This window comes from Siphateles boraxobius, unplaced genomic scaffold, assembly GCF_051911475.1.
Source record: "Siphateles boraxobius isolate OS27281-9 unplaced genomic scaffold, OSU_SipBor_1 5, whole genome shotgun sequence".
Taxonomy (NCBI): Eukaryota; Metazoa; Chordata; class Actinopteri; order Cypriniformes; family Leuciscidae; genus Siphateles; species Siphateles boraxobius.
Genome location: NW_027509141.1, coordinates 3,311,327 through 3,337,412, shown reverse-complemented (window position 1 = coordinate 3,337,412; position 26,086 = coordinate 3,311,327). Strand labels below are relative to the sequence as shown.

Below are 26,086 nucleotides of genomic sequence, written 5' to 3'. Positions count from 1 at the left end.
AATATATCGAAACGTCTGTTTGTATATCCATACTCCCTTAATAAAGGAGTCCAGACATTAGAAAAAATCTGTCTACACATGCATTTTATATTTAATATGAGGGAAATAAACATGCGTGACACAAAAAATATTTAACTTTTAGGCCAAATATTTTTTAGTAGGCTACTTCTGTGAATTAGGCTACTGCGCAAAGCAAAAGTAATACTGACCGGATGAAGAAGGGTTGGCTCTCCACAGAACATAAACTATTCATTTTATTTTATTTTTCTTGTTAGCATTCATGAGGAAAAAACAATGTTACAGACGTGACCACTCTGAAAGCGGCACTAAGAGACTGCTTTAAAACTTTCACAGAGACATCAAACAGATGCACAAAGCCTTTCTTTAAAGTGAATTTCAATTTGTATTAATTGTATGTTAATTTTAATCAATGTTTCATCAACCAATTGCCTGGAATAAATAAATAAGTTGTAAATATAGCAGACAATAGATATCACGGCACGGAGGCGCCGGTGCGTGAACTGGAGCTAGTCTCATCGATGAACCGAAACTTAGCGTATAAGGTAGGCTATAGCCTACTTGCCTCACAGACATGTCTACTTTTAAACAGAACAATTCAAAACGAAAGAAAACAGACTGCTCTCTGTTTATGTAATCCGTATGAAATGTGCATTTCTCTCCGGCGCGTTCACTAGGCTGCTGAGAAGATCGCGAGTCAGCATCGCCAACTTCATCTTTGCAGCCGACACTAACATATTCAGTCATTAGGCTACTTTTGCCGGTTCTTTGTGACAGCTTTTAGGTGCTTTATTGGCAGCGCCACCTTTACATGTTACATGAACGCGTCACCACCTCATCACCGCACCGGTGACAGCAACATACATAGTCTTTGTTCTTCTATAGCAAATTATAATATATTGCACTTTCAGGGAGACATGGGTCTAACACATTCAGCCAGTTGGAACAGAAAAACACACCAGAATAGGTCTGTTTAGCAAGCAGGATTTGATGGCCGCATTCCTACACTTATAAAATGCAATTCAATGTGGAAGTAATCCAAGTATTCAGAATACGTTACTCAGATTGAGTAACGTAACGGAATACGTTACAAATTACATTTTTGGGCATGTATTCTGTATTCTGTAACGAAATACGTTTTGAAAGTATCCTTCCCAACACTGCTGATTGGGGACAGAACCTCAACATATCAGGTTGCTGAAGCTCCGCCACTGGCTAAAACTGCTACTAGCACAGACATACGTGCTGTTTTTTTTCGATTAAGTGATGCAAAGGCAACCCGATTTTCCTGTATCGGGAGGCGAAACCGGGCAGCCTGGGTGAAACCAGGAATCCTGACCGATAGACCATATGGGATCTTCTTTCCACCTGGAGCAGGCCCTTTTGCTTTTAGTGTGTGACCGCCCCCTGTAAGAACATGGGAATGATCCGAAGGGAATGTTTACTGAATTCAATTTCATCAGGCTCAACAGAGGGAGTTCTCATTTTCCTCCGATTCCTGCGATGGCCTAATAGACACTATAAACTGGTCGTAAAGCAAGGTCCTTGTGACAGTTCTCATGCAATGCATTTGAAAAGACTCATAGTATTGTATGGTAACCGTTATCCTACTGACAAAGCAGCCTATTGTTAGACTGTCAATTTTTTATATTTCTCAACCAATCCAATAATATTAATAACAAAAACTATGGGATAATAAAAGGAAATAATAAAACGGCTAAGGGCTGACAGTGTAGTAAAAGAGGCAGAACGAGCCACTTAGGAGTCGAACCTAGAATCTTCTGATTCGTAGTCAGATGCGTTATCCATTGCGTCACTGGCCCACCTAACTGTTGGTGTTCGACTGGGCAGATGGCTGTCATGACATCTATTTTTTCTCATGCTATTAACTGACCTAGAGTCAACATCAGGAAGGGGTCAGATGAGGGTCTGCTACAAAAACCTTCGAGATGGAGGCCTCACACGTTGGGGATCTAGTTGTTGTTGGAATCTTCCTACAGAGCCTGTGACAGTTTCTTAGTAGAAGAACTGGGATCCAGGGCCAGAGGCGTCTGCAAAAAACTGCTATAAAAGCCTTTGAGATGCAGGCTTCACATGTTGAGGATCTCATTGTTTTTGTTTTCATGGCAAGTTGTGGTGTTGTTAGGATATTCCTACTGCTATAAAAACCTTCGAGATGGAGGCCTCACATGTTGGGGATCTCGGTTGCTTTGTTTTCATGGCAAGTTGGGGTGTTGTTAGGATATTCCTACAGAGTCTGTGACAGTTTGTCAGCGGAAGATCTGGGATCCAGGGTCAGGGGTCAGTGACGTCTCCTCTCCTGGAGGACAATACAAGTATTAGTGGTCTTGCTGCAAAATCTGGTAGAGGACAACAACCAGGCTTGAGGGGCAGGTGTCTACAGACCTTCCCTGGTTGTCTAGTAGTTAGGATTCGGGTTCTATTCCCGGTCAGGGAATGAGCTTTTGCCCACCACCGGAGGACATGATTTTAAAATGGCGAACTACGAACTCAAGCGCTGACGCCCTCGTCGAGAAGCACGGCTAAGGAAATGTTTATGTGTGAAAAAGACCTCCTTCGAGCCGGAGTTGAACCAGCGACCTAAGGATTGCCAACTTGCCACCTACAGTCCTCCGCTCTACCAGCTGAGCTATCGAAGGCACACTGATTGGGGACAGAACCTCAACATATCAGGTTGCTGAAGCTCCGCCACTGGCTAAAACTGCTACTAGCACAGACATACGTGCTGGTTTTTTCGATTAAGTGATGCAAAGGCAACCCGATCTTCCCATACCGGGAGGCGAAACCGGGCCGCCTGGGTGAAACCAGGAATCCTGACCGATAGACCATATGGGATCTTCTTTCCACCTGGAGCAGGCCCTTTTGCTTTTAGTGTGTGACCGCCCCCTGTAAGAACATGGGAATGATCCGAAGGGAATGTTTACTGAATTCAATTTCATCAGGCTCAACAGAGGGAGCTCTCATTTTCCTCCGATTCCTGCGATGGCCTAATAGACACTATAAACTGGTCGTAAAGCAAGGTCCTTGTGACAGTTCTCATGCAATGCATTTGAAAAGACTCATAGTATTGTATGGTAACCGTTATCCTACTGACAAAGCAGCCTATTGTTAGACTGTCAATTTTTAATATTTCTCAACCAATCCAATAATATTAATAACAAAAACTATGGGATAATAAAAGGAAATAATAAAACGGCTAAGGGCTGACAGTGTAGTAAAAGAGGCAGAACGAGCCACTTAGGAGTCGAACCTAGAATCTTCTGATTCGTAGTCAGATGCGTTATCCATTGCGTCACTGGCCCACCTAACTGTTGGTGTTCGACTGGGCAGATGGCTGTCATGACATCTACTTTTTCTCATGCTATTAACTGACCTAGAGTCAACATCAGGAAGGGGTCAGATGAGGGTCTGCTACAAAAACCTTCGAGATGGAGGCCTCACACGTTGGGGATCTAGTTGTTGTTGGAATCTTCCTACAGAGCCTGTGACAGTTTCTTAGTAGAAGAACTGGGATCCAGGGCCAGAGGCGTCTGCAAAAAACTGCTATAAAAGCCTTTGAGATGCAGGCTTCACATGTTGAGGATCTCATTGTTTTTGTTTTCATGGCAAGTTGTGGTGTTGTTAGGATATTCCTACTGCTATAAAAACCTTCGAGATGGAGGCCTCACATGTTGGGGATCTCGGTTGCTTTGTTTTCATGGCAAGTTGGGGTGTTGTTAGGATATTCCTACAGAGTCTGTGACAGTTTGTCAGCGGAAGATCTGGGATCCAGGGTCAGGGGTCAGTGACGTCTCCTCTCCTGGAGGACAATACAAGTATTAGTGGTCTTGCTGCAAAATCTGGTAGAGGACAACAACCAGGCTTGAGGGGCAGGTGTCTACAGACCTTCCCTGGTTGTCTAGTAGTTAGGATTCGGGTTCTATTCCCGGTCAGGGAATGAGCTTTTGCCCACCACCGGAGGACATGATTTTAAAATGGCGAACTACGAACTCAAGCGCTGACGCCCTCGTCGAGAAGCACGGCTAAGGAAATGTTTATGTGTGAAAAAGACCTCCTTCGAGCCGGAGTTGAACCAGCGACCTAAGGATTGCCAACTTGCCACCTACAGTCCTCCGCTCTACCAGCTGAGCTATCGAAGGCACACTGATTGGGGACAGAACCTCAACATATCAGGTTGCTGAAGCTCCGCCACTGGCTAAAACTGCTACTAGCACAGACATACGTGCTGGTTTTTTCGATTAAGTGATGCAAAGGCAACCGGATCTTCCCATACCGGGAGGCGAAACCGGGCCGCCTGGGTGAAACCAGGAATCCTGACCGATAGACCATATGGGATCTTCTTTCCACCTGGAGCAGGCCCTTTTGCTTTTAGTGTGTGACCGCCCCCTGTAAGAACATGGGAATGATCCGAAGGGAATGTTTACTGAATTCAATTTCATCAGGCTCAACAGAGGGAGCTCTCATTTTCCTCCGATTCCTGCGATGGCCTAACAGACACTATAAACTGGTCGTAAAGCAAGGTCCTTGTGACAGTTCTCATGCAATGCATTTGAAAAGACTCATAGTATTGTATGGTAACCGTTATCCTACTGACAAAGCAGCCTATTGTTAGACTGTCAATTTTTAATATTTCTCAACCAATCCAATAATATTAATAACAAAAACTATGGGATAATAAAAGGAAATAATAAAACGGCTAAGGGCTGACAGTGTAGTAAAAGAGGCAGAACGAGCCACTTAGGAGTCGAACCTAGAATCTTCTGATTCGTAGTCAGATGCGTTATCCATTGCGTCACTGGCCCACCTAACTGTTGGTGTTCGACTGGGCAGATGGCTGTCATGACATCTACTTTTTCTCATGCTATTAACTGACCTAGAGTCAACATCAGGAAGGGGTCAGATGAGGGTCTGCTACAAAAACCTTCGAGATGGAGGCCTCACACGTTGGGGATCTAGTTGTTGTTGGAATCTTCCTACAGAGCCTGTGACAGTTTCTTAGTAGAAGAACTGGGATCCAGGGCCAGAGGCGTCTGCAAAAAACTGCTATAAAAGCCTTTGAGATGCAGGCTTCACATGTTGAGGATCTCATTGTTTTTGTTTTCATGGCAAGTTGTGGTGTTGTTAGGATATTCCTACTGCTATAAAAACCTTCGAGATGGAGGCCTCACATGTTGGGGATCTCGGTTGCTTTGTTTTCATGGCAAGTTGGGGTGTTGTTAGGATATTCCTACAGAGTCTGTGACAGTTTGTCAGCGGAAGATCTGGGATCCAGGGTCAGGGGTCAGTGACGTCTCCTCTCCTGGAGGACAATACAAGTATTAGTGGTCTTGCTGCAAAATCTGGTAGAGGACAACAACCAGGCTTGAGTGGCAGGTGTCAACAGACCTTCCCTGGTTGTCTAGTAGTTAGGATTCGGGTTCTATTCCCGGTCAGGGAATGAGCTTTTGCCCACCACCGGAGGACATGATTTTAAAATGGCGAACTACGAACTCAAGCGCTGACGCCCTCGTCGAGAAGCACGGCCAAGGAAATGTTTATGTGTGAAAAAGACCTCCTTCGAGCCGGAGTTGAACCAGCGACCTAAGGATTGCCAACTTGCCACCTACAGTCCTCCGCTCTACCAGCTGAGCTATCGAAGGCACACTGATTGGGGACAGAACCTCAACATATCAGGTTGCTGAAGCTCCGCCACTGGCTAAAACTGCTACTAGCACAGACATACGTGCTGGTTTTTTCGATTAAGTGATGCAAAGGCAACCCGATCTTCCCATAACGGGAGGCGAAACCGGGCCGCCTGGGTGAAACCAGGAATCCTGACCGATAGACCGTATGGGATCTTCTTTCCACCTGGAGCAGGCCCTTTTGCTTTTAGTGTGTGACCGCCCCCTGTAAGAACATGGGAATGATCCGAAGGGAATGTTTACTGAATTCAATTTCATCAGGCTCAACTGAGGGAGCTCTCATTTTCCTCCGATTCCTGCGATGGCCTAATAGACACTATAAACTGGTCGTAAAGCAAGGTCCTTGTGACAGTTCTCATGCAATGCATTTGAAAAGACTCATAGTATTGTATGGTAACCGTTATCCTACTGACAAAGCAGCCTATTGTTAGACTGTCAATTTTTAATATTTCTCAACCAATCCAATAATATTAATAACAAAAACTATGGGATAATAAAAGGAAATAATAAAACGGCTAAGGGCTGACAGTGTAGTAAAAGAGGCAGAACGAGCCACTTAGGAGTCGAACCTAGAATCTTCTGATTCGTAGTCAGATGCGTTATCCATTGCGTCACTGGCCCACCTAACTGTTGGTGTTCGACTGGGCAGATGGCTGTCATGACATCTACTTTTTCTCATGCTATTAACTGACCTAGAGTCAACATCAGGAAGGGGTCAGATGAGGGTCTGCTACAAAAACCTTCGAGATGGAGGCCTCACACGTTGGGGATCTAGTTGTTGTTGGAATCTTCCTACAGAGCCTGTGACAGTTTCTTAGTAGAAGAACTGGGATCCAGGGCCAGAGGCGTCTGCAAAAAACTGCTATAAAAGCCTTTGAGATGCAGGCTTCACATGTTGAGGATCTCATTGTTTTTGTTTTCATGGCAAGTTGTGGTGTTGTTAGGATATTCCTACTGCTATAAAAACCTTCGAGATGGAGGCCTCACATGTTGGGGATCTCGGTTGCTTTGTTTTTATGGCAAGTTGGGGTGTTGTTAGGATATTCCTACAGAGTCTGTGACAGTTTGTCAGCGGAAGATCTGGGATCCAGGGTCAGGGGTCAGTGACGTCTCCTCTCCTGGAGGACAATACAAGTATTAGTGGTCTTGCTGCAAAATCTGGTAGAGGACAACAACCAGGCTTGAGGGGCAGGTGTCAACAGACCTTCCCTGGTTGTCTAGTAGTTAGGATTCGGGTTCTATTCCCGGTCAGGGAATGAGCTTTTGCCCACCACCGGAGGACATGATTTTAAAATGGCGAACTACGAACTCAAGCGCTGATGCCCGGATCGAGAAGCACGGCCAAGGAAATGTTTATGTGTGAAAAAGACCTCCTTCGAGCCGGAGTTGAACCAGCGACCTAAGGATTGCCAACTTGCCACCTACAGTCCTCCGCTCTACCAGCTGAGCTATCGAAGGCACACTGATTGGGGACAGAACCTCAACATATCAGGTTGCTGAAGCTCCGCCACTGGCTAAAACTGCTACTAGCACAGACATACGTGCTGGTTTTTTCGATTAAGTGATGCAAAGGCAACCGGATCTTCCCATACCGGGAGGCGAAACCGGGCCGCCTGGGTGAAACCAGGAATCCTGACCGATAGACCATATGGGATCTTCTTTCCACCTGGAGCAGGCCCTTTTGCTTTTAGTGTGTGACCGCCCCCTGTAAGAACATGGGAATGATCCGAAGGGAATGTTTACTGAATTCAATTTCATCAGGCTCAACAGAGGGAGCTCTCATTTTCCTCCGATTCCTGCGATGGCCTAATAGACACTATAAACTGGTCGTAAAGCAAGGTCCTTGTGACAGTTCTCATGCAATGCATTTGAAAAGACTCATAGTATTGTATGGTAACCGTTATCCTACTGACAAAGCAGCCTATTGTTAGACTGTCAATTTTTAATATTTCTCAACCAATCCAATAATATTAATAACAAAAACTATGGGATAATAAAAGGAAATAATAAAACGGCTAAGGGCTGACAGTGTAGTAAAAGAGGCAGAACGAGCCACTTAGGAGTCGAACCTAGAATCTTCTGATTCGTAGTCAGATGCGTTATCCATTGCGTCACTGGCCCACCTAACTGTTGGTGTTCGACTGGGCAGATGGCTGTCATGACATCTACTTTTTCTCATGCTATTAACTGACCTAGAGTCAACATCAGGAAGGGGTCAGATGAGGGTCTGCTACAAAAACCTTCGAGATGGAGGCCTCACACGTTGGGGATCTAGTTGTTGTTGGAATCTTCCTACAGAGCCTGTGACAGTTTCTTAGTAGAAGAACTGGGATCCAGGGCCAGAGGCGTCTGCAAAAAACTGCTATAAAAGCCTTTGAGATGCAGGCTTCACATGTTGAGGATCTCATTGTTTTTGTTTTCATGGCAAGTTGTGGTGTTGTTAGGATATTCCTACTGCTATAAAAACCTTCGAGATGGAGGCCTCACATGTTGGGGATCTCGGTTGCTTTGTTTTCATGGCAAGTTGGGGTGTTGTTAGGATATTCCTACAGAGTCTGTGACAGTTTGTCAGCGGAAGATCTGGGATCCAGGGTCAGGGGTCAGTGACGTCTCCTCTCCTGGAGGACAATACAAGTATTAGTGGTCTTGCTGCAAAATCTGGTAGAGGACAACAACCAGGCTTGAGGGGCAGGTGTCAACAGACCTTCCCTGGTTGTCTAGTAGTTAGGATTCGGGTTCTATTCCCGGTCAGGGAATGAGCTTTTGCCCACCACCGGAGGACATGATTTTAAAATGGCGAACTACGAACTCAAGCGCTGACGCCCTCGTCGAGAAGCACGGCCAAGGAAATGTTTATGTGTGAAAAAGACCTCCTTCGAGCCGGAGTTGAACCAGCGACCTAAGGATTGCCAACTTGCCACCTACAGTCCTCCGCTCTACCAGCTGAGCTATCGAAGGCACACTGATTGGGGACAGAACCTCAACATATCAGGTTGCTGAAGCTCCGCCACTGGCTAAAACTGCTACTAGCACAGACATACGTGCTGGTTTTTTCGATTAAGTGATGCAAAGGCAACCCGATCTTCCCATAACGGGAGGCGAAACCGGGCCGCCTGGGTGAAACCAGGAATCCTGACCGATAGACCGTATGGGATCTTCTTTCCACCTGGAGCAGGCCCTTTTGCTTTTAGTGTGTGACCGCCCCCTGTAAGAACATGGGAATGATCCGAAGGGAATGTTTACTGAATTCAATTTCATCAGGCTCAACTGAGGGAGCTCTCATTTTCCTCCGATTCCTGCGATGGCCTAATAGACACTATAAACTGGTCGTAAAGCAAGGTCCTTGTGACAGTTCTCATGCAATGCATTTGAAAAGACTCATAGTATTGTATGGTAACCGTTATCCTACTGACAAAGCAGCCTATTGTTAGACTGTCAATTTTTAATATTTCTCAACCAATCCAATAATATTAATAACAAAAACTATGGGATAATAAAAGGAAATAATAAAACGGCTAAGGGCTGACAGTGTAGTAAAAGAGGCAGAACGAGCCACTTAGGAGTCGAACCTAGAATCTTCTGATTCGTAGTCAGATGCGTTATCCATTGCGTCACTGGCCCACCTAACTGTTGGTGTTCGACTGGGCAGATGGCTGTCATGACATCTACTTTTTCTCATGCTATTAACTGACCTAGAGTCAACATCAGGAAGGGGTCAGATGAGGGTCTGCTACAAAAACCTTCGAGATGGAGGCCTCACACGTTGGGGATCTAGTTGTTGTTGGAATCTTCCTACAGAGCCTGTGACAGTTTCTTAGTAGAAGAACTGGGATCCAGGGCCAGAGGCGTCTGCAAAAAACTGCTATAAAAGCCTTTGAGATGCAGGCTTCACATGTTGAGGATCTCATTGTTTTTGTTTTCATGGCAAGTTGTGGTGTTGTTAGGATATTCCTACTGCTATAAAAACCTTCGAGATGGAGGCCTCACATGTTGGGGATCTCGGTTGCTTTGTTTTTATGGCAAGTTGGGGTGTTGTTAGGATATTCCTACAGAGTCTGTGACAGTTTGTCAGCGGAAGATCTGGGATCCAGGGTCAGGGGTCAGTGACGTCTCCTCTCCTGGAGGACAATACAAGTATTAGTGGTCTTGCTGCAAAATCTGGTAGAGGACAACAACCAGGCTTGAGGGGCAGGTGTCAACAGACCTTCCCTGGTTGTCTAGTAGTTAGGATTCGGGTTCTATTCCCGGTCAGGGAATGAGCTTTTGCCCACCACCGGAGGACATGATTTTAAAATGGCGAACTACGAACTCAAGCGCTGACGCCCGGATCGAGAAGCACGGCCAAGGAAATGTTTATGTGTGAAAAAGACCTCCTTCGAGCCGGAGTTGAACCAGCGACCTAAGGATTGCCAACTTGCCACCTACAGTCCTCCGCTCTACCAGCTGAGCTATCGAAGGCACACTGATTGGGGACAGAACCTCAACATATCAGGTTGCTGAAGCTCCGCCACTGGCTAAAACTGCTACTAGCACAGACATACGTGCTGGTTTTTTCGATTAAGTGATGCAAAGGCAACCCGATCTTCCCATAACGGGAGGCGAAACCGGGCCGCCTGGGTGAAACCAGGAATCCTGACCGATAGACCGTATGGGATCTTCTTTCCACCTGGAGCAGGCCCTTTTGCTTTTAGTGTGTGACCGCCCCCTGTAAGAACATGGGAATGATCCGAAGGGAATGTTTACTGAATTCAATTTCATCAGGCTCAACTGAGGGAGCTCTCATTTTCCTCCGATTTCTGCGATGGCCTAATATAAACTATAAACTGGTCGTAAAGCAAGGTCCTTGTGACAGTTCTCATGCAATGCATTTGAAAAGACTCATAGTATTGTATGGTAACCGTTATCCTACTGACAAAGCAGCCTATTGTTGGACTGTCAATTTTTTATATTTCTCAACCATTCCAATAATATTAATAACAAAAACTATGGGATAATAAAAGGAAATAATAAAACGGCTAAGGGCTGACAACGTAGTAAAAGAGGCAGAACGAGCCAGCCAGGAGTCGAACCTAGAATCTTCTGATTCGTAGTCAAACGCGTTATCCATTGCGCCAAGGACGGCACGCATATGTCTATCAAAGCTAGCAGAACTTGACTGAAATTGACCCAAAGATCGCAGGTTCGAATCCCGCTCGTCCAAACTTTTTAAGACTAATGTTAATTATTAGGATAAACGTTATTTAACTACACATTTAAGTCCAGATAATTCTGTCATGTGTAGAAATTAACATATGTATATAATAATACAGTAAACAATAATAATAATAATTATAAGAGGAAGAAGATGAAGAAAAACACAAAAACGTCCTAACCCATTATATTTTTTTAATATAATCACAAAAACTGGTAATATTAATAATAATAGTAGTAATAATAATCTGGTACATAAATAACTTAAGGTATAACTAAACATAAATAAACTAAAATAAATGCTTCTAATCTATTATTATTATTATTTAAAATATATTTTATTATAATAATAATAGTAATAATGATATTAATGATAATCAGGTACATAAATAACTTAAATGCTTCTCATCTATTATTATTATTAATAATAATAATAGTAATAATGATATTAATGATTACCAGGTACATAAATAACTTAAGGCATAAGTTAACGTAATAAAAGAACTAAAATAACTCTTCTCATCCAGGCAACCACCTGTTGCCCAGAAATTAAAATGTGTATATAATTTTAGTGTACTTGTTGTAGTAAATAATACAGTAAACAACAATAATAATAATGAAAAGAGGAAGTAGATGAATAAGAAAAAACACAGAAACATCCAAACCCATTAATTTTTTTTTAATATAATCACATTCCGGTACATAAATAACTTAAGGCATAGCTAAACATAAATAAACACAAAAAAAATGCTTCTCATCTATTATTATTATTATTAAAAATATATATTATTATTAATAATAATAGTAATAATGATATTAATGATAATCAGGTACATAAATAACTTAAGGCATAAGTTAACGTAACAAAATAACTAAAATAAACTGTTCTCATCCAGGCAACCACCTGTTGCCCTGACGACAGCTACTAACAGGACCATTAAAACAATGGACCACCAATCTCTGGATACTGTAGTTTCTTTCCCTGGGCCAAGTATTTTACTTAACTCCAATAAGAATTAAATTACCTGATACAGTATACCTGTCTTTCACTCCTATTCTAAAAACTGTAAACAAATGTAATCAAATAAAGTGTAAGAAAAGTAAAATGAATAAAACACAAATAAAGGTACAAACACAACACCCATTATCCCCATGCTAATCACAGATGCATGCGCGCAACACACACCCACACCCACCCACACCCACACCCACACACACACACACACACACACACACACACACACACACACACACACACACACACACACACACACACACACACACACACACACACACACACACACACACAAACACAAACACACACCAACCATGTTTAAAAATGATTCAAAAGGCATCACAAACATAGTTGTTATACATTTTAAAGACAGCTGTCATTGTTGGAGAATTGCTCTATAATCAAACATTAATCAAATAAATAAATAAAAATAACATGCTGAAAGAGCAATTTTAAGAAGCTGGAGGGTTGTCATTTCCTGGCTTTTTTTCCCCTATAACCTCGTTCCATCAGCACAGCCCTCCATTCATCATATGATTTAGTCTCAGACTCTTCGCAGTACCAGTTGCCAAAGTACTGAAGATGTGTTGGTGGCTTTCTCTCCTTATTGCACTTTCTGCAAAGAATGACGTCTGTCTTCCTAACATACTTTCTTGTCACTGTTCCAGCGCTCTCCCTCTTCTGTTTTCTCTTTCTATATTGCTGAGTGGAGTAAGGAACCGCTTGACTGGATATCTGTGTCTGAGCTGATGGTGGCATAGCTGACGGTAATGGGAGGTTGAAGAACATCACCTGTGAGGGACCAGGCACTGTAGGAAGCTGCACAGGTGGTAAAATGAAAGGGAGAGAGACAGGTGGTGCTGGTGCAATAGGGACAGGAAGTCCTTGATGTGATGGTGGAGCCTGGAAGATGGCCTGAGGTTGCGACCTCCCCTTGAGTTTTGCCTCACCAGCAGTATTTGGTGGCAGGATAAAAAGGTGTGGCTCTGACAAATTGCCGGAACAGAGAGTCGGTCCTTTCTGCATAGCAGCAGGAAGGTTCTCAGGTCCTGCCATGGGTGCTTCAGGGGCTTGGATACCCTGTTTCAATATCTCCTGTTCCTGTGACTTACAACGCCTGCTGTACCTGGGAAAACATAAAGCAACCAATTTGAATAAACATTTAAGCAATTATACAAAAGATGGTATGTTCAACTACGGTTTGATCATGACTATGATGCAACAGCAAGACACAGCTGAGATCACAGAGCAATTGATCACACCCTTGTCTCGGGTATCCTTGCTTTAGTAAAATGCCGCTGCAGTGAGAGGTGCAGTGAGAGGTGCAGTGAGAGATGCAATGAGAGATGCAGTGAGAGATGCAGTGAGAGGTGCAGTGAGAGGTGCAGTGAGAGATGCAGTGAGTGATGCAGTGAGTGATGCAGTGAGAGATGCAGTGAGAGGTGCAGGTGCAGAGAGAGGTGAAAAAAACTGATTTGCTTTATACTGGAATGCTTTTGAATGTGAACAGTACGGTACATGTGGAAATAAAAGTCCCAACCAAGAAATTTAGTGTTAAAACGGGGGATTGCATGTTTTGCATGCAAATACCTATAAAACTGACATATACAAGTCTATGTAGTTTTTGTAATGTCAACAATAGCCATTATTTTGAAACCTGGTGTACTTTGATTGACTGCATGTACCTTGTGAAGTGAAATCGAGTGTTATTCTTTGACAGAATAATTTCATTTTGAGTCAGATTTCCAGTGTTTTGGGAAATTTAGTGTGTAAAGAAAGATGTGTTCTATTTTGAAATGAAGAGTTAGTATATATTTAACAAAATGTGTTTTTGAGAAGAAAATCATCCATTTTGGCCAATTGTGTTTTGTTGGTGTGAGTCTGTGTTAAGAGTTTCGAAAAAGTATCTGAAGTATGGGTAAGCGCTTGTTGGTGATTGAAAAAAACTGTAAGACAACCACATAAAAGACTTGAACGCTTTGTGTGGCAATCAATTTATGCTTAGCTGGAACAATGCTAATTTACTCACCATTGTGTGACTGTTGCAGTGTTAACTTCTGGGAGCTGGATGGTGGTCTCGCTCATCACCTTAGCATTGGTGAGGATGCACTCTCGGATGTGCTTGTAAGCACGCACCACCATTGTGAAGCGGGACACCCTCATTCCATCACACCGCACCACGTTTGGGTAGAGGGCACAAAGCCTTGTGAAGATGGCCTCCACCACTCGGTTGCAGTCAGGCCACTGTGCAGGACTAAGAGCCCCAACAAAACACCAGCAAATTACAGCAGAATACATATTCATTTCAATGTGTGATCCTTACTCTGTTATTTTTCTTGTTTGTTTCCCCCTTTTCTAATCTGTCTGTTTTGCTTTGTGTTGTCTAGATGTACATTTTTAATATCTGTGCATAGTTATGTTTTGTGGTTTGTTTTATACCAAATTTAAGACAATCAAGAACCTGTGTTTGCTAAATTTAACATACCTTTTGATGCTCTCCACACCTGGTGCCACAATCTTCTTAGTGGCTCTGAATCGTCCCTGTTTTAGGGAGGTTTGGTGACGTCGTGGGTAAATGGTCTTCCTCTTGTCATACTCCCCCAATGCCTGCCATAGGGTGATGATCTTGACGCACTCTTCTCCAGTCAAGGCCAGACGGTGGTCTCTGAGGCTAACCAAGAACTCTGCCAAGTCCTGCACGGCTCCATACCCCCCAATATTATCAGGGCCAACAGAATCCTAAAATAAAAGATAATTTAGGAACTTTTGATAGCAGCAATGAATACAAATATTCACATGAAAGCACAGCAAACATAACTAAGATTTTGTTTACAGACGTAAATGTACACTGGGCCCTTACATCATGATAAGTGTTCTCTTCAGATGTCAGAAGACCAGTTTCAGCTGATAATTGGTCCACTGGAACTACATGAAAAAGGCAAACATTCAGTTTAAATTTGTATTTTTGCCTTTCAATAAGACATATATACATAGAGGTGGTGGTAATTGTTGTCACAATAACTCTATATAGATACTTTGGTAAACTCACAGCTATGTGCTCCAGGAAAGAGTCCTGGCTTTGAATGACTGTGCAGTGGGCTGGTGACAGGAGACGGAGGGACCACAGACAATGATGAAATGGAGCAGGTGACAGATGTCACTGGTGATGGAGGAACCACAGACAATGATGAAATGGAGCTGGTGACAGGAGATGTCACTGGTGATGGAGGAACCACAGACAATGATGAAATGGAGCTGGTGACAGGAGATGTCACTGGTGATGGAGGAACCACAGACAATGATGAAGTGGAGCTGGTGACAGGAGATGTCACTGGTGATGGAGGAACCACAGACAATGATGAAATGGAGCTGGTGACAGGAGGGGTTGGAGATGATGCTGCAGACACGACACTGATGCTTGTGAAGAGGCAACAGGTGTCCGTTCTGTGTCAAAGGTGGGGACAGTGATGTCCTGAAACTCCTCAAGTTCAGCATAACTTTCATCCACTTCTATACCAACCTCAGTGGTCTCGGACTCTTCAATGGCCAACTTGTAGTCCTGCAGAACTTTACCAGTTTGCTGGTAAAGGTATTCCACTCCAATAAGCTCACCTTTAAAATATTAAAACATTGAAAATTAGATAATATACCAGGATATTATATTATAATTCAGAGGTTAAATGGTATGTGTACACTTAAAAAAAATGTGACCAAAAACAACAAATAGTTATCTACCAGTGTACTTTCTTGGCCCAACATAAGGGATGATTTTCTTGCCCATAACCTCCTCTGCAAGAGTATTGACAGCATGACGCAGAAGATGATTGTAGGAATGAGGCTGCTGCTCATCAGTTGTTGCTGCCACAGCCCGGTCGTCATTCCACCTTGCAAGTCCATCCAAAAGATACGCCTGGAAGAAGGTGTCACTCGCCAGCGTACCTGTAAATTCAAAAAAGAAAAATAAGACCACACAAAAATGTCATATGGATACACAAATAGCTGTTCCCATAGTTATTTTTATATATAATTAAATCAAATCTTATTTTAATAATTCAGTTAAGTCACTTATTTACCTGGGATGAATCTGTTAAGGTGCAGGTGAAATGACTCAAGCGAAGTGGAACCTCTGGCACAGCGGTAGGTTGGCAGACGGTGCCCTCACTTCACCACAGTGAATTTGAATTTGCATTTGTTGTATTTACAAAAATGTGTAAAAATGTGCTGGGGAAAAAAACAAAAAATGTAATAAATACAACAAATGCAAATTTGTTGCATTTGTTGTCTGCATGTAGAGCTGCACACCTACAGGATCCTGGATGCAGGCCACATGCTTCCGCTGGGACTTCAATATCTCTCTCATCCGGGCTGAGTTTATTAGTGGGACTCCCATAGTGTCACGACCAGCATCTCCATCAAAGGCCTGAATATGGCTCTCAATCAGCCCCAGGGTCTCCTTGGTCCCGCGAGTGGTTCTCCTGCAATGTAGGGCTAGCTCGTTACGGCTGATACAGCGCAGCACATCAGCCTCGGATGTAGGTTTCCAGTTAGCTTCTAGCTCTGCATGCTTTGCCTTCTTCAGGGCCGTCAGGTCAACCTGGTCCCACATGAAAATACAGTGGCTGAGGCGACTCATAAATGTGGCATACAACTGATGAGAGTCAGTGGTGCAACCCACAGCAAACCTCCGCATGAAGTGCCATACATCTAAACGGATGATCATTTGCTCCCACTCTTCAAACATTCTTCTCAGAAGAGTGTTGCCACAGCAGTCTCGGTCGACATACAGTACCTCGGGAGGAGCCACCCCAGCCACTCTGTATCGCTTGATGAGGCCTTCAATCATTGGCCCGAGACCAAAACCTTCACTGGCTGTGAGCACGGACATGATCACCTGTCCGTGCTCATTGCCAACATTGGTTGCCCAGGTAGCAGTGCCATAGCTGCGTCCTGCTAGTTTTCTGGCCACTTTTTTTGTTGAATCCATTTTTAAGATCCGACCATATTGTGATGTGATAGTGGCCTTGATCTCATCCAGCCTTTGCAGGACATCCTGGGCGTACACCTGCATCAACCACCGGTGCTTAGGGACAGAAGGAATTGAAGGAGCAGATTCAAATGTCACAGGCAGGATCAGGCTACAAGTGACAGCACTGGCAATCCCCTTGCAATCTGTCAGATACTGGACTGTCTTTTGCAACCACACCTCAGTATGACGTTCCTGCAGCTTGCGCTGGATCTGGCTGCTGCTGTTTCCCAGCCCTCGCTGACGCATCAAACATACTACCTCGACGTCACATGCAAGTTTTGATGTAAGAATGCAAGGGAACTGCACCCTGTGGCCAATGTCGAGCTGGGAGACGATATCATGGCTCCAGCTGATGACCTTCCTCTTACATCTTCGGCAGGCCAGGTACTCAGATGCCACAAAGTATATCTTACCCAAGGCAAACACCTGCCTGATCTTTTGATGCAAGCCAGCTGAGGTCAGAAGGTCTTTCTGACAGTCTGGATGTGGACAGGTCAGCTTCACTTGCCATAGTTTTCGTGGCATCCAGAGCAGCAGGGGATGGCCAAAGTAGTTCTCTAAGGGAGGGCAATTACTGGTCTTCAGTGGAACCTGTGGAGGATACCACCAAAGTTTGTCCACCCTGCTAAAGATCAGCTCAGGATGGCCCTGTGCTGTCCACCTGAACAGAGCCTTGGAAATCCACCTCTGATCCACTTCAGGCAGAGTGTGTATCCATCCAGATGGAAGACAGACTTGTTGTGCTGGGGAAAAAAACTAAAAATGTAATAAATACAACAAATGCAAATTCACAATAACTTCCCTTAACTTTTTTATCCCTGGAATGGAACTTGAATATTTTGTTGCATGTTTTAAATAAGTATAAACGTACATGTCAGATGTGCCATCTCAAACTTAGTTGCCTCTGCCAGCAGTGTGCTGTCATCTATCTCAATGGACACAGTCGGGCGAGTGAGGATAGCTGAAGTCCCTGTGGCTGCCTCAATGGACACAGTCGGGCGAGTGAGGATAGCTGAGGTCCCTGTGGCTGCCTCAATGGACACAGTCGGGCGAGTGAGGATAGCTGAGGTCCCTGTGGCTGCCTCAATGGACACAGTCGGGCGGGTGAGGGTGGCTGAGGGCCGCGTACGGGCCTGGGCCAAAGCTACAAAACAAAACACAGAACAGATAAACATGACTACAGAACAATAAATCCTAAAATCCTACAAAGCAATAAATGCTAAACACACCAAAAAAGTGTTATACAAATAAATGTTTGCTTACAATGTGTGGATTTGACGGGGGAAACCAGCCTTTCAATGGTCTTGGTCAGGCTTTTCTGGTTAGGCAACTTCCTAAACAAGAGGGAGCGGAGAGAGGCGCTGGAAGTATGGGTGGAGGCAGCGTGCTGGGTGGTGGTTGTAGCGTGCTGGGATGTAATGTATATTAAAAAAATAATAATTATTAAATAAAATTAAATTTTAAAGTGAAAGTAAAACTTAAAAATCCAAATCACTTCCAGGTACATTCCATTCTAAATCTTTTCAAACTTTAGAAATCCTTGGAGTAAAAATTACATAAAAGCTTTGCAACATGTTTTCATACTTAAAATACCAATACAGTCCTTCAATATATCTTTCTGTTTTCTTTTTAAGAACATTCCAAACATCAAGCACCACTTTTTCTTTTTTGGCCACATTTCTTCTTTCCCATACTGCATTTTTTATCAACATTACTAACAGGTTCACAAACTTTTTACTTTGACAATTTCCCTCCCATCCAAACATCACTATCCTCTTCCATTCTATTACCTCTTCATCCCAGTCCTCAATTAATTCTTTTATCATCTTTTTGCATTTTCTGCAAAAGCCCTCCAACTCTTTACAGTATAAAAACAAGTGTAAAATTCCTTCGTCTTCGTCTTTGCATATTTTACATGTTGCATTCTGTTCCATTCCAATCTTAGTTAAAATACAATCTGTAAAAATTGCTTTGTGCCCTATTAAATACTCTAAACATTCCAGTTTGGTTTCCACAATCTTTCCCCTCGTATTTCTCCATATACTTCCTTTTTTCAGATCTTTAAATCTCTGTACCCAAAGATTGTTAGCAACGGGTTCTTTAAAAGCACCATCTCTAAAATAACAATACAACTGTTTCACATTACACTCCTTAAAATTACATAGTTTCCCTTTCAGTCTGACATAAATGTCTTTCTCTTCCTTCCATTCCTCCATGTTTTCTATTATTTTAATCCATTCCTACGGTATTGCGTTTTTGATAATTTCGTATTTATTTTCTATTTCTCTTTCGCTGCATTCCTCTTTTGCTTCCTCCATTGCATCCATTATAAATTGTGAAGGTAAAAACCCTTCTTTAAATTCATACAAAACATATTGTTTTGTTATTCCCACTTCCATCCATTTTTTAAAAAAGATCTCTTTCCTATCTCTTAAAATACATTTAAGAACAGGGGTTGATTTAAAAAATGTTCTCTTCCTTTCAGATTATAATCTATTACAGTTAAGAAATCCCCCAAGCACTTAAAATTTCCTTATAGAAGTCAGGTAATCCTTCCGCCATCCAGTTTTTTGTTTTCATCCATAAAATATCCTCCCCCAAATTAAAATTCCCACATTTGTTTAAAAAATATTTCATAACTTTCTTCCATTCTGTTTCATTTTCTTCTTGCAACAATTTTTTTACTATTTAACTCTTAAGCAGTTTTTCCTTTGTTTAATATCCATTAACCCCAACCCACCCTCTTCTAATGGTCCTAATAAGGTGTTGTATGCTATTCTTGAGGGTTTTACCCTCCCACAAAAAACAGAGAAAACATTTCTTCAACCTCTCTTCTACCCACTAAGGGATTTCTGTCACATATAAAACGTACCACAACTTTTACGCCATTAAAACATTCAATACTAAAACCTTCCCTTTCAAATTTAAAGCCCTCATTCTCCAAAAATGTAACCTCCGCTCTATTCCTGTTATCAATTCCTCCCACATTTTTTCTCTTACTTGCTTCCCATCCTTTCCCATTAATATCTCTAAAATTCTAATTTCTTCAACTTCCTTAAAATTAAAACATTCCGTTAACACTGACGTTGCCCCAAACCTCATATACACTGTCTTGTCCTCATTAATTTTACTTCCTGATCCTTTGCAAAATTCTTTTACATTCTTCATTACTTATTTTACACCCTCTGTCCCTTTAACTATTATTGTTGTGTCATCCGCATATTGAAAAATTTTCCCTTCTGCTTTGATTTCCTATATTTGTATTCCTTTTATTTTCTCTTCTTTTCGTATCGCAAGGCCCAACGGTTCTGCTACAAGAGAGTATAATAAAACTGAGAGTGGACATCCTTGTCTAATTGATTAGTTATTTTAAAACATTCTGTTAAAAAAACGTTACATTTTATTTTTGTTAGAGCCCCCTTATATAAAATCTTTATCCATTTCATAAAATTCTCACCAAACCCAAACCTATTTAAAACCCCAAACAAATATTCATGCTCCACTCTATCAAAAGCCTTTTCGAAGTCTAGGCTGATCACATACCCGTCATCATTCTTTCCTTTTATGTAGTGTATTGTGTCCCTTATACTCATCGTTATGTCTGCTATGTCTCTTCCTTTTACTGCATATGCTTGATTTGTTTTTATTATTTGTGGCATCACTTCTTTTAACCTATTTGCTAAAATCTTTGCTAATATCTTTAAATCAGTATTTAGCATTGTTATTGGCCTGTAGTTTTTTTAAATCAGTTTGTTCACCTTTCCTTTTATATATTAGCTTCATCAGCCCCATTCCCATCCTTTCATTCATCTCTTCCTCTTTAAATATTTCCTTAAAAACCTCCTTTAAAATCTCTATTAAAATGTCCTTAAAACGTATATAAAATTCACTTCCCAAACCATCTATCCCTGGGCTTTTCCTTTTATTTAGTTGATCTATCGCTCTTTCGATCTCCTCATTCTTGATTTCCCCATCACATTCCTTTTTATCCTCTTCACTTAAAATCATTTCAATATAATTTAACAGTTTCTTTTTTTCATCTTCTTCCACTCCTCTTGTTTTAAAAAGATCCTCATAAAAAAACTGTATCTCTTCTAGCACTTTTCCATTCCCCTCCACAATCTCTCCACTTCTCCCTTTTATTTCTTTTATTATTCCAACTTTCGCCCTTTTTTTCTCCAAGTCAAAAAAAACTTTGTGCATTTCTCCCCCTCCACCATATATTTGTTCTTACTTCTTAATCTTGCCCCCTCATATTCTTTTTCTTCTATTTCTTTCAGTTTCTCCTCTGTTTCTCTTATCTTTTTTATGTCTTTACTCTCACTATTTAATTCTCTTTCTAGCATCTCCTTTATTTCTTCTTCTTTGTGTCTTTTACTTATTTGTAAGATTCTGCAATACTTTATTGAAAATTTCTTTACTAGATATTAAACATTCTCCCACCACATTCTTTTATCTTCTTCATACATTGCATTATCCTTTTCCTTCTCTATGATTCTTTATATCTCTGCAACATAATCTTCATTCTTTAAAATCTCTGTATTTAGAATCCATGTACCCGGTCCCCTTTGCACATTACTCCAATCTATTTTAAACCGTAAAAACTTATGATCACTAAAACGAGAGTCTTCATAGCTGATTTTTTCAATAAAATTCTCCACATTTCTTGTACATAGCACATAATCAATTCTTGTTTTACATATGAAATTCCCCACTCTTTGCTTCCTTGAATAAACCTTTTTCCCTCAAATTCTTTCCCTCCATACATCTATTAAGTTATTTTCTCTCATCAATTCATTTAATTCATTCCTCCCTGTGTCCGATTTAAAAACCATCCCCTCTGCCATGTCGAGTTTGCTAAAAACTGTGTTAAAATCTCCCACCATTATTATTTCCTTATATTTCTTTATCACACTCCTTAGACAGTTAAAAAAAATCGTTCTTTTCTTTCTCTTCTGTTGGTGCATGTACATTCACTAAAATTAATTCACGTCCTTCATAATTTACTTCCACAGCCATGCATTTTCCCATCTTATCTTTGTACACCACTTTGGTAGTATTAAAAACATCTTTTCTCATTAAAAACGCCACCCCTCTTCCAAGCCTACCATCCCCATTATTATATAAAATATCTCCTTCCCATTTCTTTTTGTATTCCATTATCACACTCTCTTTCCAGTTTGTTTCTTGTAAAACAATGACATCTTCTCCTCTACACTTTTCTTTTACTCTTTCAAATGTCCCCATGTCCATCAGTCCCCTTGCATTAAAAGTAACACAACTTAAAACCATTAAAATAAATAAAAATAAATACTTAAAAACCATTATTCTCCATTTTCTCCCTCCAGGCCCTTTAACACGTCACATCTGTTTTCACTTTCATCTTGGACCTTAAACATAGTCTTTTTCCTTGCATTTTCCAGATTCGATGTTACCTTTAATGATCTCCTTCTTATTTGTCCTCTCCCTTCTCTGTCTTTGTCCATATTGTCCATTGTTATTTCCTCTTCACTTTGCGTCCCTTTACTTTGATCCTTCCTTCCTTGCCCATCTTTCTCCATGTCATTCCGATAATTTTTAAAACTGTCTGATACTTCCATTGGTGTCCATTGTGTGCCCTGCTCCATTGTTTGTTCCTTAACTTTATCGTTCTCTTGTTCTCTTTCTCCTCCCTCTCTGTTGATCGCTCCTTCTTCCATTTCTTCTTGTTGTACATTTTCTTCCTCTTGTCCTTCATCGGTTTGTCTTCCATCCCCGTTGTTTCCTTCATGGACCTGTCCGTCCACCTGATGCTCCCTACCTCCTTCCGCTTCCTCCATCCAACACTCACATTTTTTTAAAATTTCCTGACACTCCGTGCACCTGGCTGCGTTACAGTCCCTTGCGAAGTGTCCCCTTTCTTCACACTTGTAGCACTTGAAATCTGGGCACTCTTTAAGCAGATGATCCGGGCTCATGCACAGCCGACAGGTCTTTACCTGGTGACTGTGCATCACCCTAAAATACTGCTGCCCTTCTGCTGTTTCGAGCTTTGTGCTGTAGGGCAATGATGCCTCCTCTTTATGGAACCTTACTTTAAGGAACCTCGTTCCATCCTCAATTTCAGTGCCCGGGTAGTATCTCCTTTTAATTTTTGATATGGGATCCCTCCAATTTTCCGATAATTTCTCTATCATCAAGGTAGACGGGCAGGTGCATGAAGGAAACAACATAGTCTCTATTTTGCAGTTTTTTAGTTTCACAATTCACCCCTTTTATATTCAGTCCATCAATCAAATCCTCACATGTTTCCTCATTTTCCATTGTTAGTTCATATTCATGTCCTTGTCTTGGCCTTAACGCCAGAATTTTCCCATTTCCACATTTATCTACCACTGCTTTGATAATATCCACCGCTCTCACCTCATTAACATTCTCCACATTCACAATCATCGTCGCCTCTTTTAAATACTTTCTTCCACTGAGCTTTTCCCGCACGTTTTGTTTATTCCCTTGTCCTGCTCGTGGTCGATCATCCAGTCTGGTGTCCTTTGCCATGCGTTTCTCTCCAGGCATTCCAGTATCGTTTGCCATTCTTGTTCCTCCATCCAGTCCAGTGTCGTTTGCCATTTTTGTTCCTCCAGCCAGTCCAGTGTCGTTTGCCATTTTTGTTCCTCCAGCCAGTCCAGTGTCGTTTGCCATTTTTGTTCATCCAGCCAGTCCAGTGTCGTTAACCATTAATCCGTCCATTTATAAAATAAAATAAAAATAACCACCCTCCAGCCAGCACAATGCTGCTGTTAGGTGGTTTAAACACTGTCAAAAAACAAACAAACAAACAAAAAAACAAACTTAAAGATAACTTAAAAAACAAGCACAAAAAGAAAACACAAAATGGAGGAGAGCCTTCCTCTCTAACTGCAGCCAAGTCCACTTCCTGGAACGTCTGCAGATAAATGCTCTACCACTGAGCTATACCCCCTATCAGTGACCTTTTTTCAAAGTAAAAAAAAATCCCTGTAATTTTCTTAAATTTTTCTGTAGAAGGTAAAAGAACAATGTGTTTCGCTTGTCGTGAACTAGGATAACAGTTCCAAAGATCACATTCAAATTGGGACACGATAAAGGGGGCACTCGGATTTGAACCGAGGCTCTTGATCTGCAGTCAAATGCTCTACCACTGAGCTATACCCCCTTGCAATTAACTTTTTCCAAAGTAAAAAAATCCCAGTAATTTTCTTAAAGTTGTCTGTAGAAGGTAAAAGAGCAAATGTTTGGCTTGTTGTGAACTAGGATAGCAGCACCAAGTAACACATTCAGATTGGGACATGATAAAGGGGACACTTGGATTCAACCTAGACATCTCTATCTGCAGTTTAATCCTCTACCACTGAGCTATATCCCATTTCAATTAACTTTTTCGAAGTAAAAAGAAATTCCAGTAATTTTCTTAAATTCATCTGTAGAAGGTAAAAAAACAAAGTGCTTGGCTTGTCGTGAACTAGGATAACAGTACCAAAGATCACATTCAGATTGGGACATGAGAAAGGGGGTACTCGGATTTGAGCCGGGGACCTCTTGATCTGCAGTCAAATGCTCTACAACTGAGCTATACCCCCTTTAAATTAACTTTTTCCAAAGTAAAAAAAATCCCAGTAATTTTCTTAAATTCATCTGTAGAAGGTAAAAGAACAATGTGTTTGGCTTGTCGTGAACAAGGATAAAAGTACCAAAGATCACATTGGGACATGATAAAGGGGGCACTCGGATTTGAACCGGGGACCTCTTGATCTGCAGTCAAATGCTCTATCACTGAGCTATACCCCCTTTCAATTAACTTTTTCCAAAGTAAAAAAAATCCCAGTAATTTTCTTAAAGTTGTCTGTAGAAGGTAAAAGAACAATGTGCTTGGCTTGTCGTGAACTACGATAACAGTACCAAAGATCACATTCAGATTGCGACATGATAAAGGGCGCACTTGGATTTGAACCGTGAATTTGAATCTGCAGTCAAACGCTCTACCAATGAGCTATTCCCCCTTTCAGAAAACCTTTTTCAAAGTAAATAAAATCCCAGTAATTTTCTTAAATTCATCAGTAGAAGGTAAAAGAACAAATGTTTGGCTTGTTGTGAACTAGGATAGCAGCATCCAGTAACACATTCAGATTGGGACATGATAAAGGGGACCCTTGCATTTCAACCTGAGACATCTCGATCTGCAGATAAATGCTCTACCACTGAGCTATACCTCCTTTCAATTAACTTTTTCCAAAGTAAAAAAAAATCCCAGTAATTTTCTTAAATTCATCTGTAGAAGGTAAAAGAACAATGATTTTGGCTTGTCGTGAACAAGGATAAAAGTACCAAAGATCACATTGGGACATGATAAAGGGGTCACTCGGATTTGAACCAGGGACCTCTTGATCTGCAGTCTACCACTGAGCTACACCCCCTTTCAGAAAACCTTTTTCAAAGTAAAAAAAATCCCAGTCATTTTCTTAAATTCGTCAGTAGAAGGTAAAAGAACAAATGTTTGGCTTGTTGTGAACTAGGATAGCAGCACCAAGTAACACATTCAGATAGGGACATGATAAAGGGGACACTTGGATTCAACCTGAAACATCTCTATCTGCAGATAAATCCTCTACCACTGAGCTATATCCGATTTCAATTAGCTTTTTCCAAAGTAAAAAAAATCCCAGTAATTTTCTTAAATTCATCCGTAGAAGGTAAAAAAACAATGTGCTTGGCTTGTCGTGAACTAGGATAACAGCACCAAAGATCACAGTCAGATTGGAACATGAGAAAGGGGGTACTCGGATTTGAGCCGGGGACCTCTTGATCTGCAGTCAAATGCTCTACCACTGAGCTATACCCCCTTTAAATTAGCTTTTTCCAAAGTAAAAAAAATCCCAGTAATTTTCTTAAATTCATCTGTAGAAGGTAAAAGAACAATGTGTTTGGTTTGTCGTGAACAAGGATAAAAGTACCAAAGATCACATTGGGACATGATAAAGGGAGCACTCGGATTTGAAACTGGGACCTCTTGATCTGCAGTCAAATGCTCTACCACTGAGCAATAACTCCTTTCAGAAAACCTTTTTCAAGGTAAAAAAACCCCAGTAATTTTCTTACATTCGTCAGTAGAAGGTAAAA

General features: G+C 41.6%; 1 protein-coding gene and 10 non-coding genes across 11 annotated transcripts in view; 1 reads left to right on the top strand and 10 right to left on the bottom strand.

Moving 5' to 3' along the window:
• Positions 1 to 15,886, top strand: part of LOC143712218 (uncharacterized) — a 96,466-nt gene extending 80,580 nt beyond the window's left edge. The window contains exon 2 of the mRNA XM_077204517.1: positions 13,974 to 15,886. Within this exon, the coding sequence (XP_077060632.1) occupies positions 15,064 to 15,393 (330 nt within the window). The 5' untranslated portion in view covers positions 13,974 to 15,063 and the 3' untranslated portion in view covers positions 15,394 to 15,886. The remainder of the gene's footprint in view (positions 1 to 13,973) is intronic.
• trnay-gua (transfer RNA tyrosine (anticodon GUA)) lies at positions 2,592 to 2,678 on the bottom strand. The gene is given in 2 exon segments: positions 2,592 to 2,627; positions 2,642 to 2,678. It is a non-coding gene; the product is annotated as a tRNA-Tyr (tRNA).
• Positions 4,092 to 4,178, bottom strand: trnay-gua (transfer RNA tyrosine (anticodon GUA)). The gene is given in 2 exon segments: positions 4,092 to 4,127; positions 4,142 to 4,178. It is a non-coding gene; the product is annotated as a tRNA-Tyr (tRNA).
• Positions 5,592 to 5,678, bottom strand: trnay-gua (transfer RNA tyrosine (anticodon GUA)). The gene is given in 2 exon segments: positions 5,592 to 5,627; positions 5,642 to 5,678. It is a non-coding gene; the product is annotated as a tRNA-Tyr (tRNA).
• Positions 7,092 to 7,178, bottom strand: trnay-gua (transfer RNA tyrosine (anticodon GUA)). Its single transcript is given in 2 exon segments — positions 7,092 to 7,127; positions 7,142 to 7,178. It is a non-coding gene; the product is annotated as a tRNA-Tyr (tRNA).
• On the bottom strand, positions 8,592 to 8,678 carry trnay-gua (transfer RNA tyrosine (anticodon GUA)). The gene is given in 2 exon segments: positions 8,592 to 8,627; positions 8,642 to 8,678. It is a non-coding gene; the product is annotated as a tRNA-Tyr (tRNA).
• trnay-gua (transfer RNA tyrosine (anticodon GUA)) lies at positions 10,092 to 10,178 on the bottom strand. The gene is given in 2 exon segments: positions 10,092 to 10,127; positions 10,142 to 10,178. It is a non-coding gene; the product is annotated as a tRNA-Tyr (tRNA).
• An 8,169-nt stretch (positions 15,887 to 24,055) lies between the features above and the next one.
• On the bottom strand, positions 24,056 to 24,125 carry trnac-gca (transfer RNA cysteine (anticodon GCA)). The gene has a single exon. It is a non-coding gene; the product is annotated as a tRNA-Cys (tRNA).
• Positions 24,126 to 24,477: 352 nt separating this feature from the next.
• On the bottom strand, positions 24,478 to 24,549 carry trnac-gca (transfer RNA cysteine (anticodon GCA)). The gene has a single exon. It is a non-coding gene; the product is annotated as a tRNA-Cys (tRNA).
• Positions 24,550 to 24,685: 136 nt separating this feature from the next.
• Positions 24,686 to 24,757, bottom strand: trnac-gca (transfer RNA cysteine (anticodon GCA)). Its single transcript has one exon. It is a non-coding gene; the product is annotated as a tRNA-Cys (tRNA).
• A 980-nt stretch (positions 24,758 to 25,737) lies between these two features.
• On the bottom strand, positions 25,738 to 25,809 carry trnac-gca (transfer RNA cysteine (anticodon GCA)). The gene has a single exon. It is a non-coding gene; the product is annotated as a tRNA-Cys (tRNA).
• Between the last annotated feature and the right edge of the window lie 277 nt (positions 25,810 to 26,086).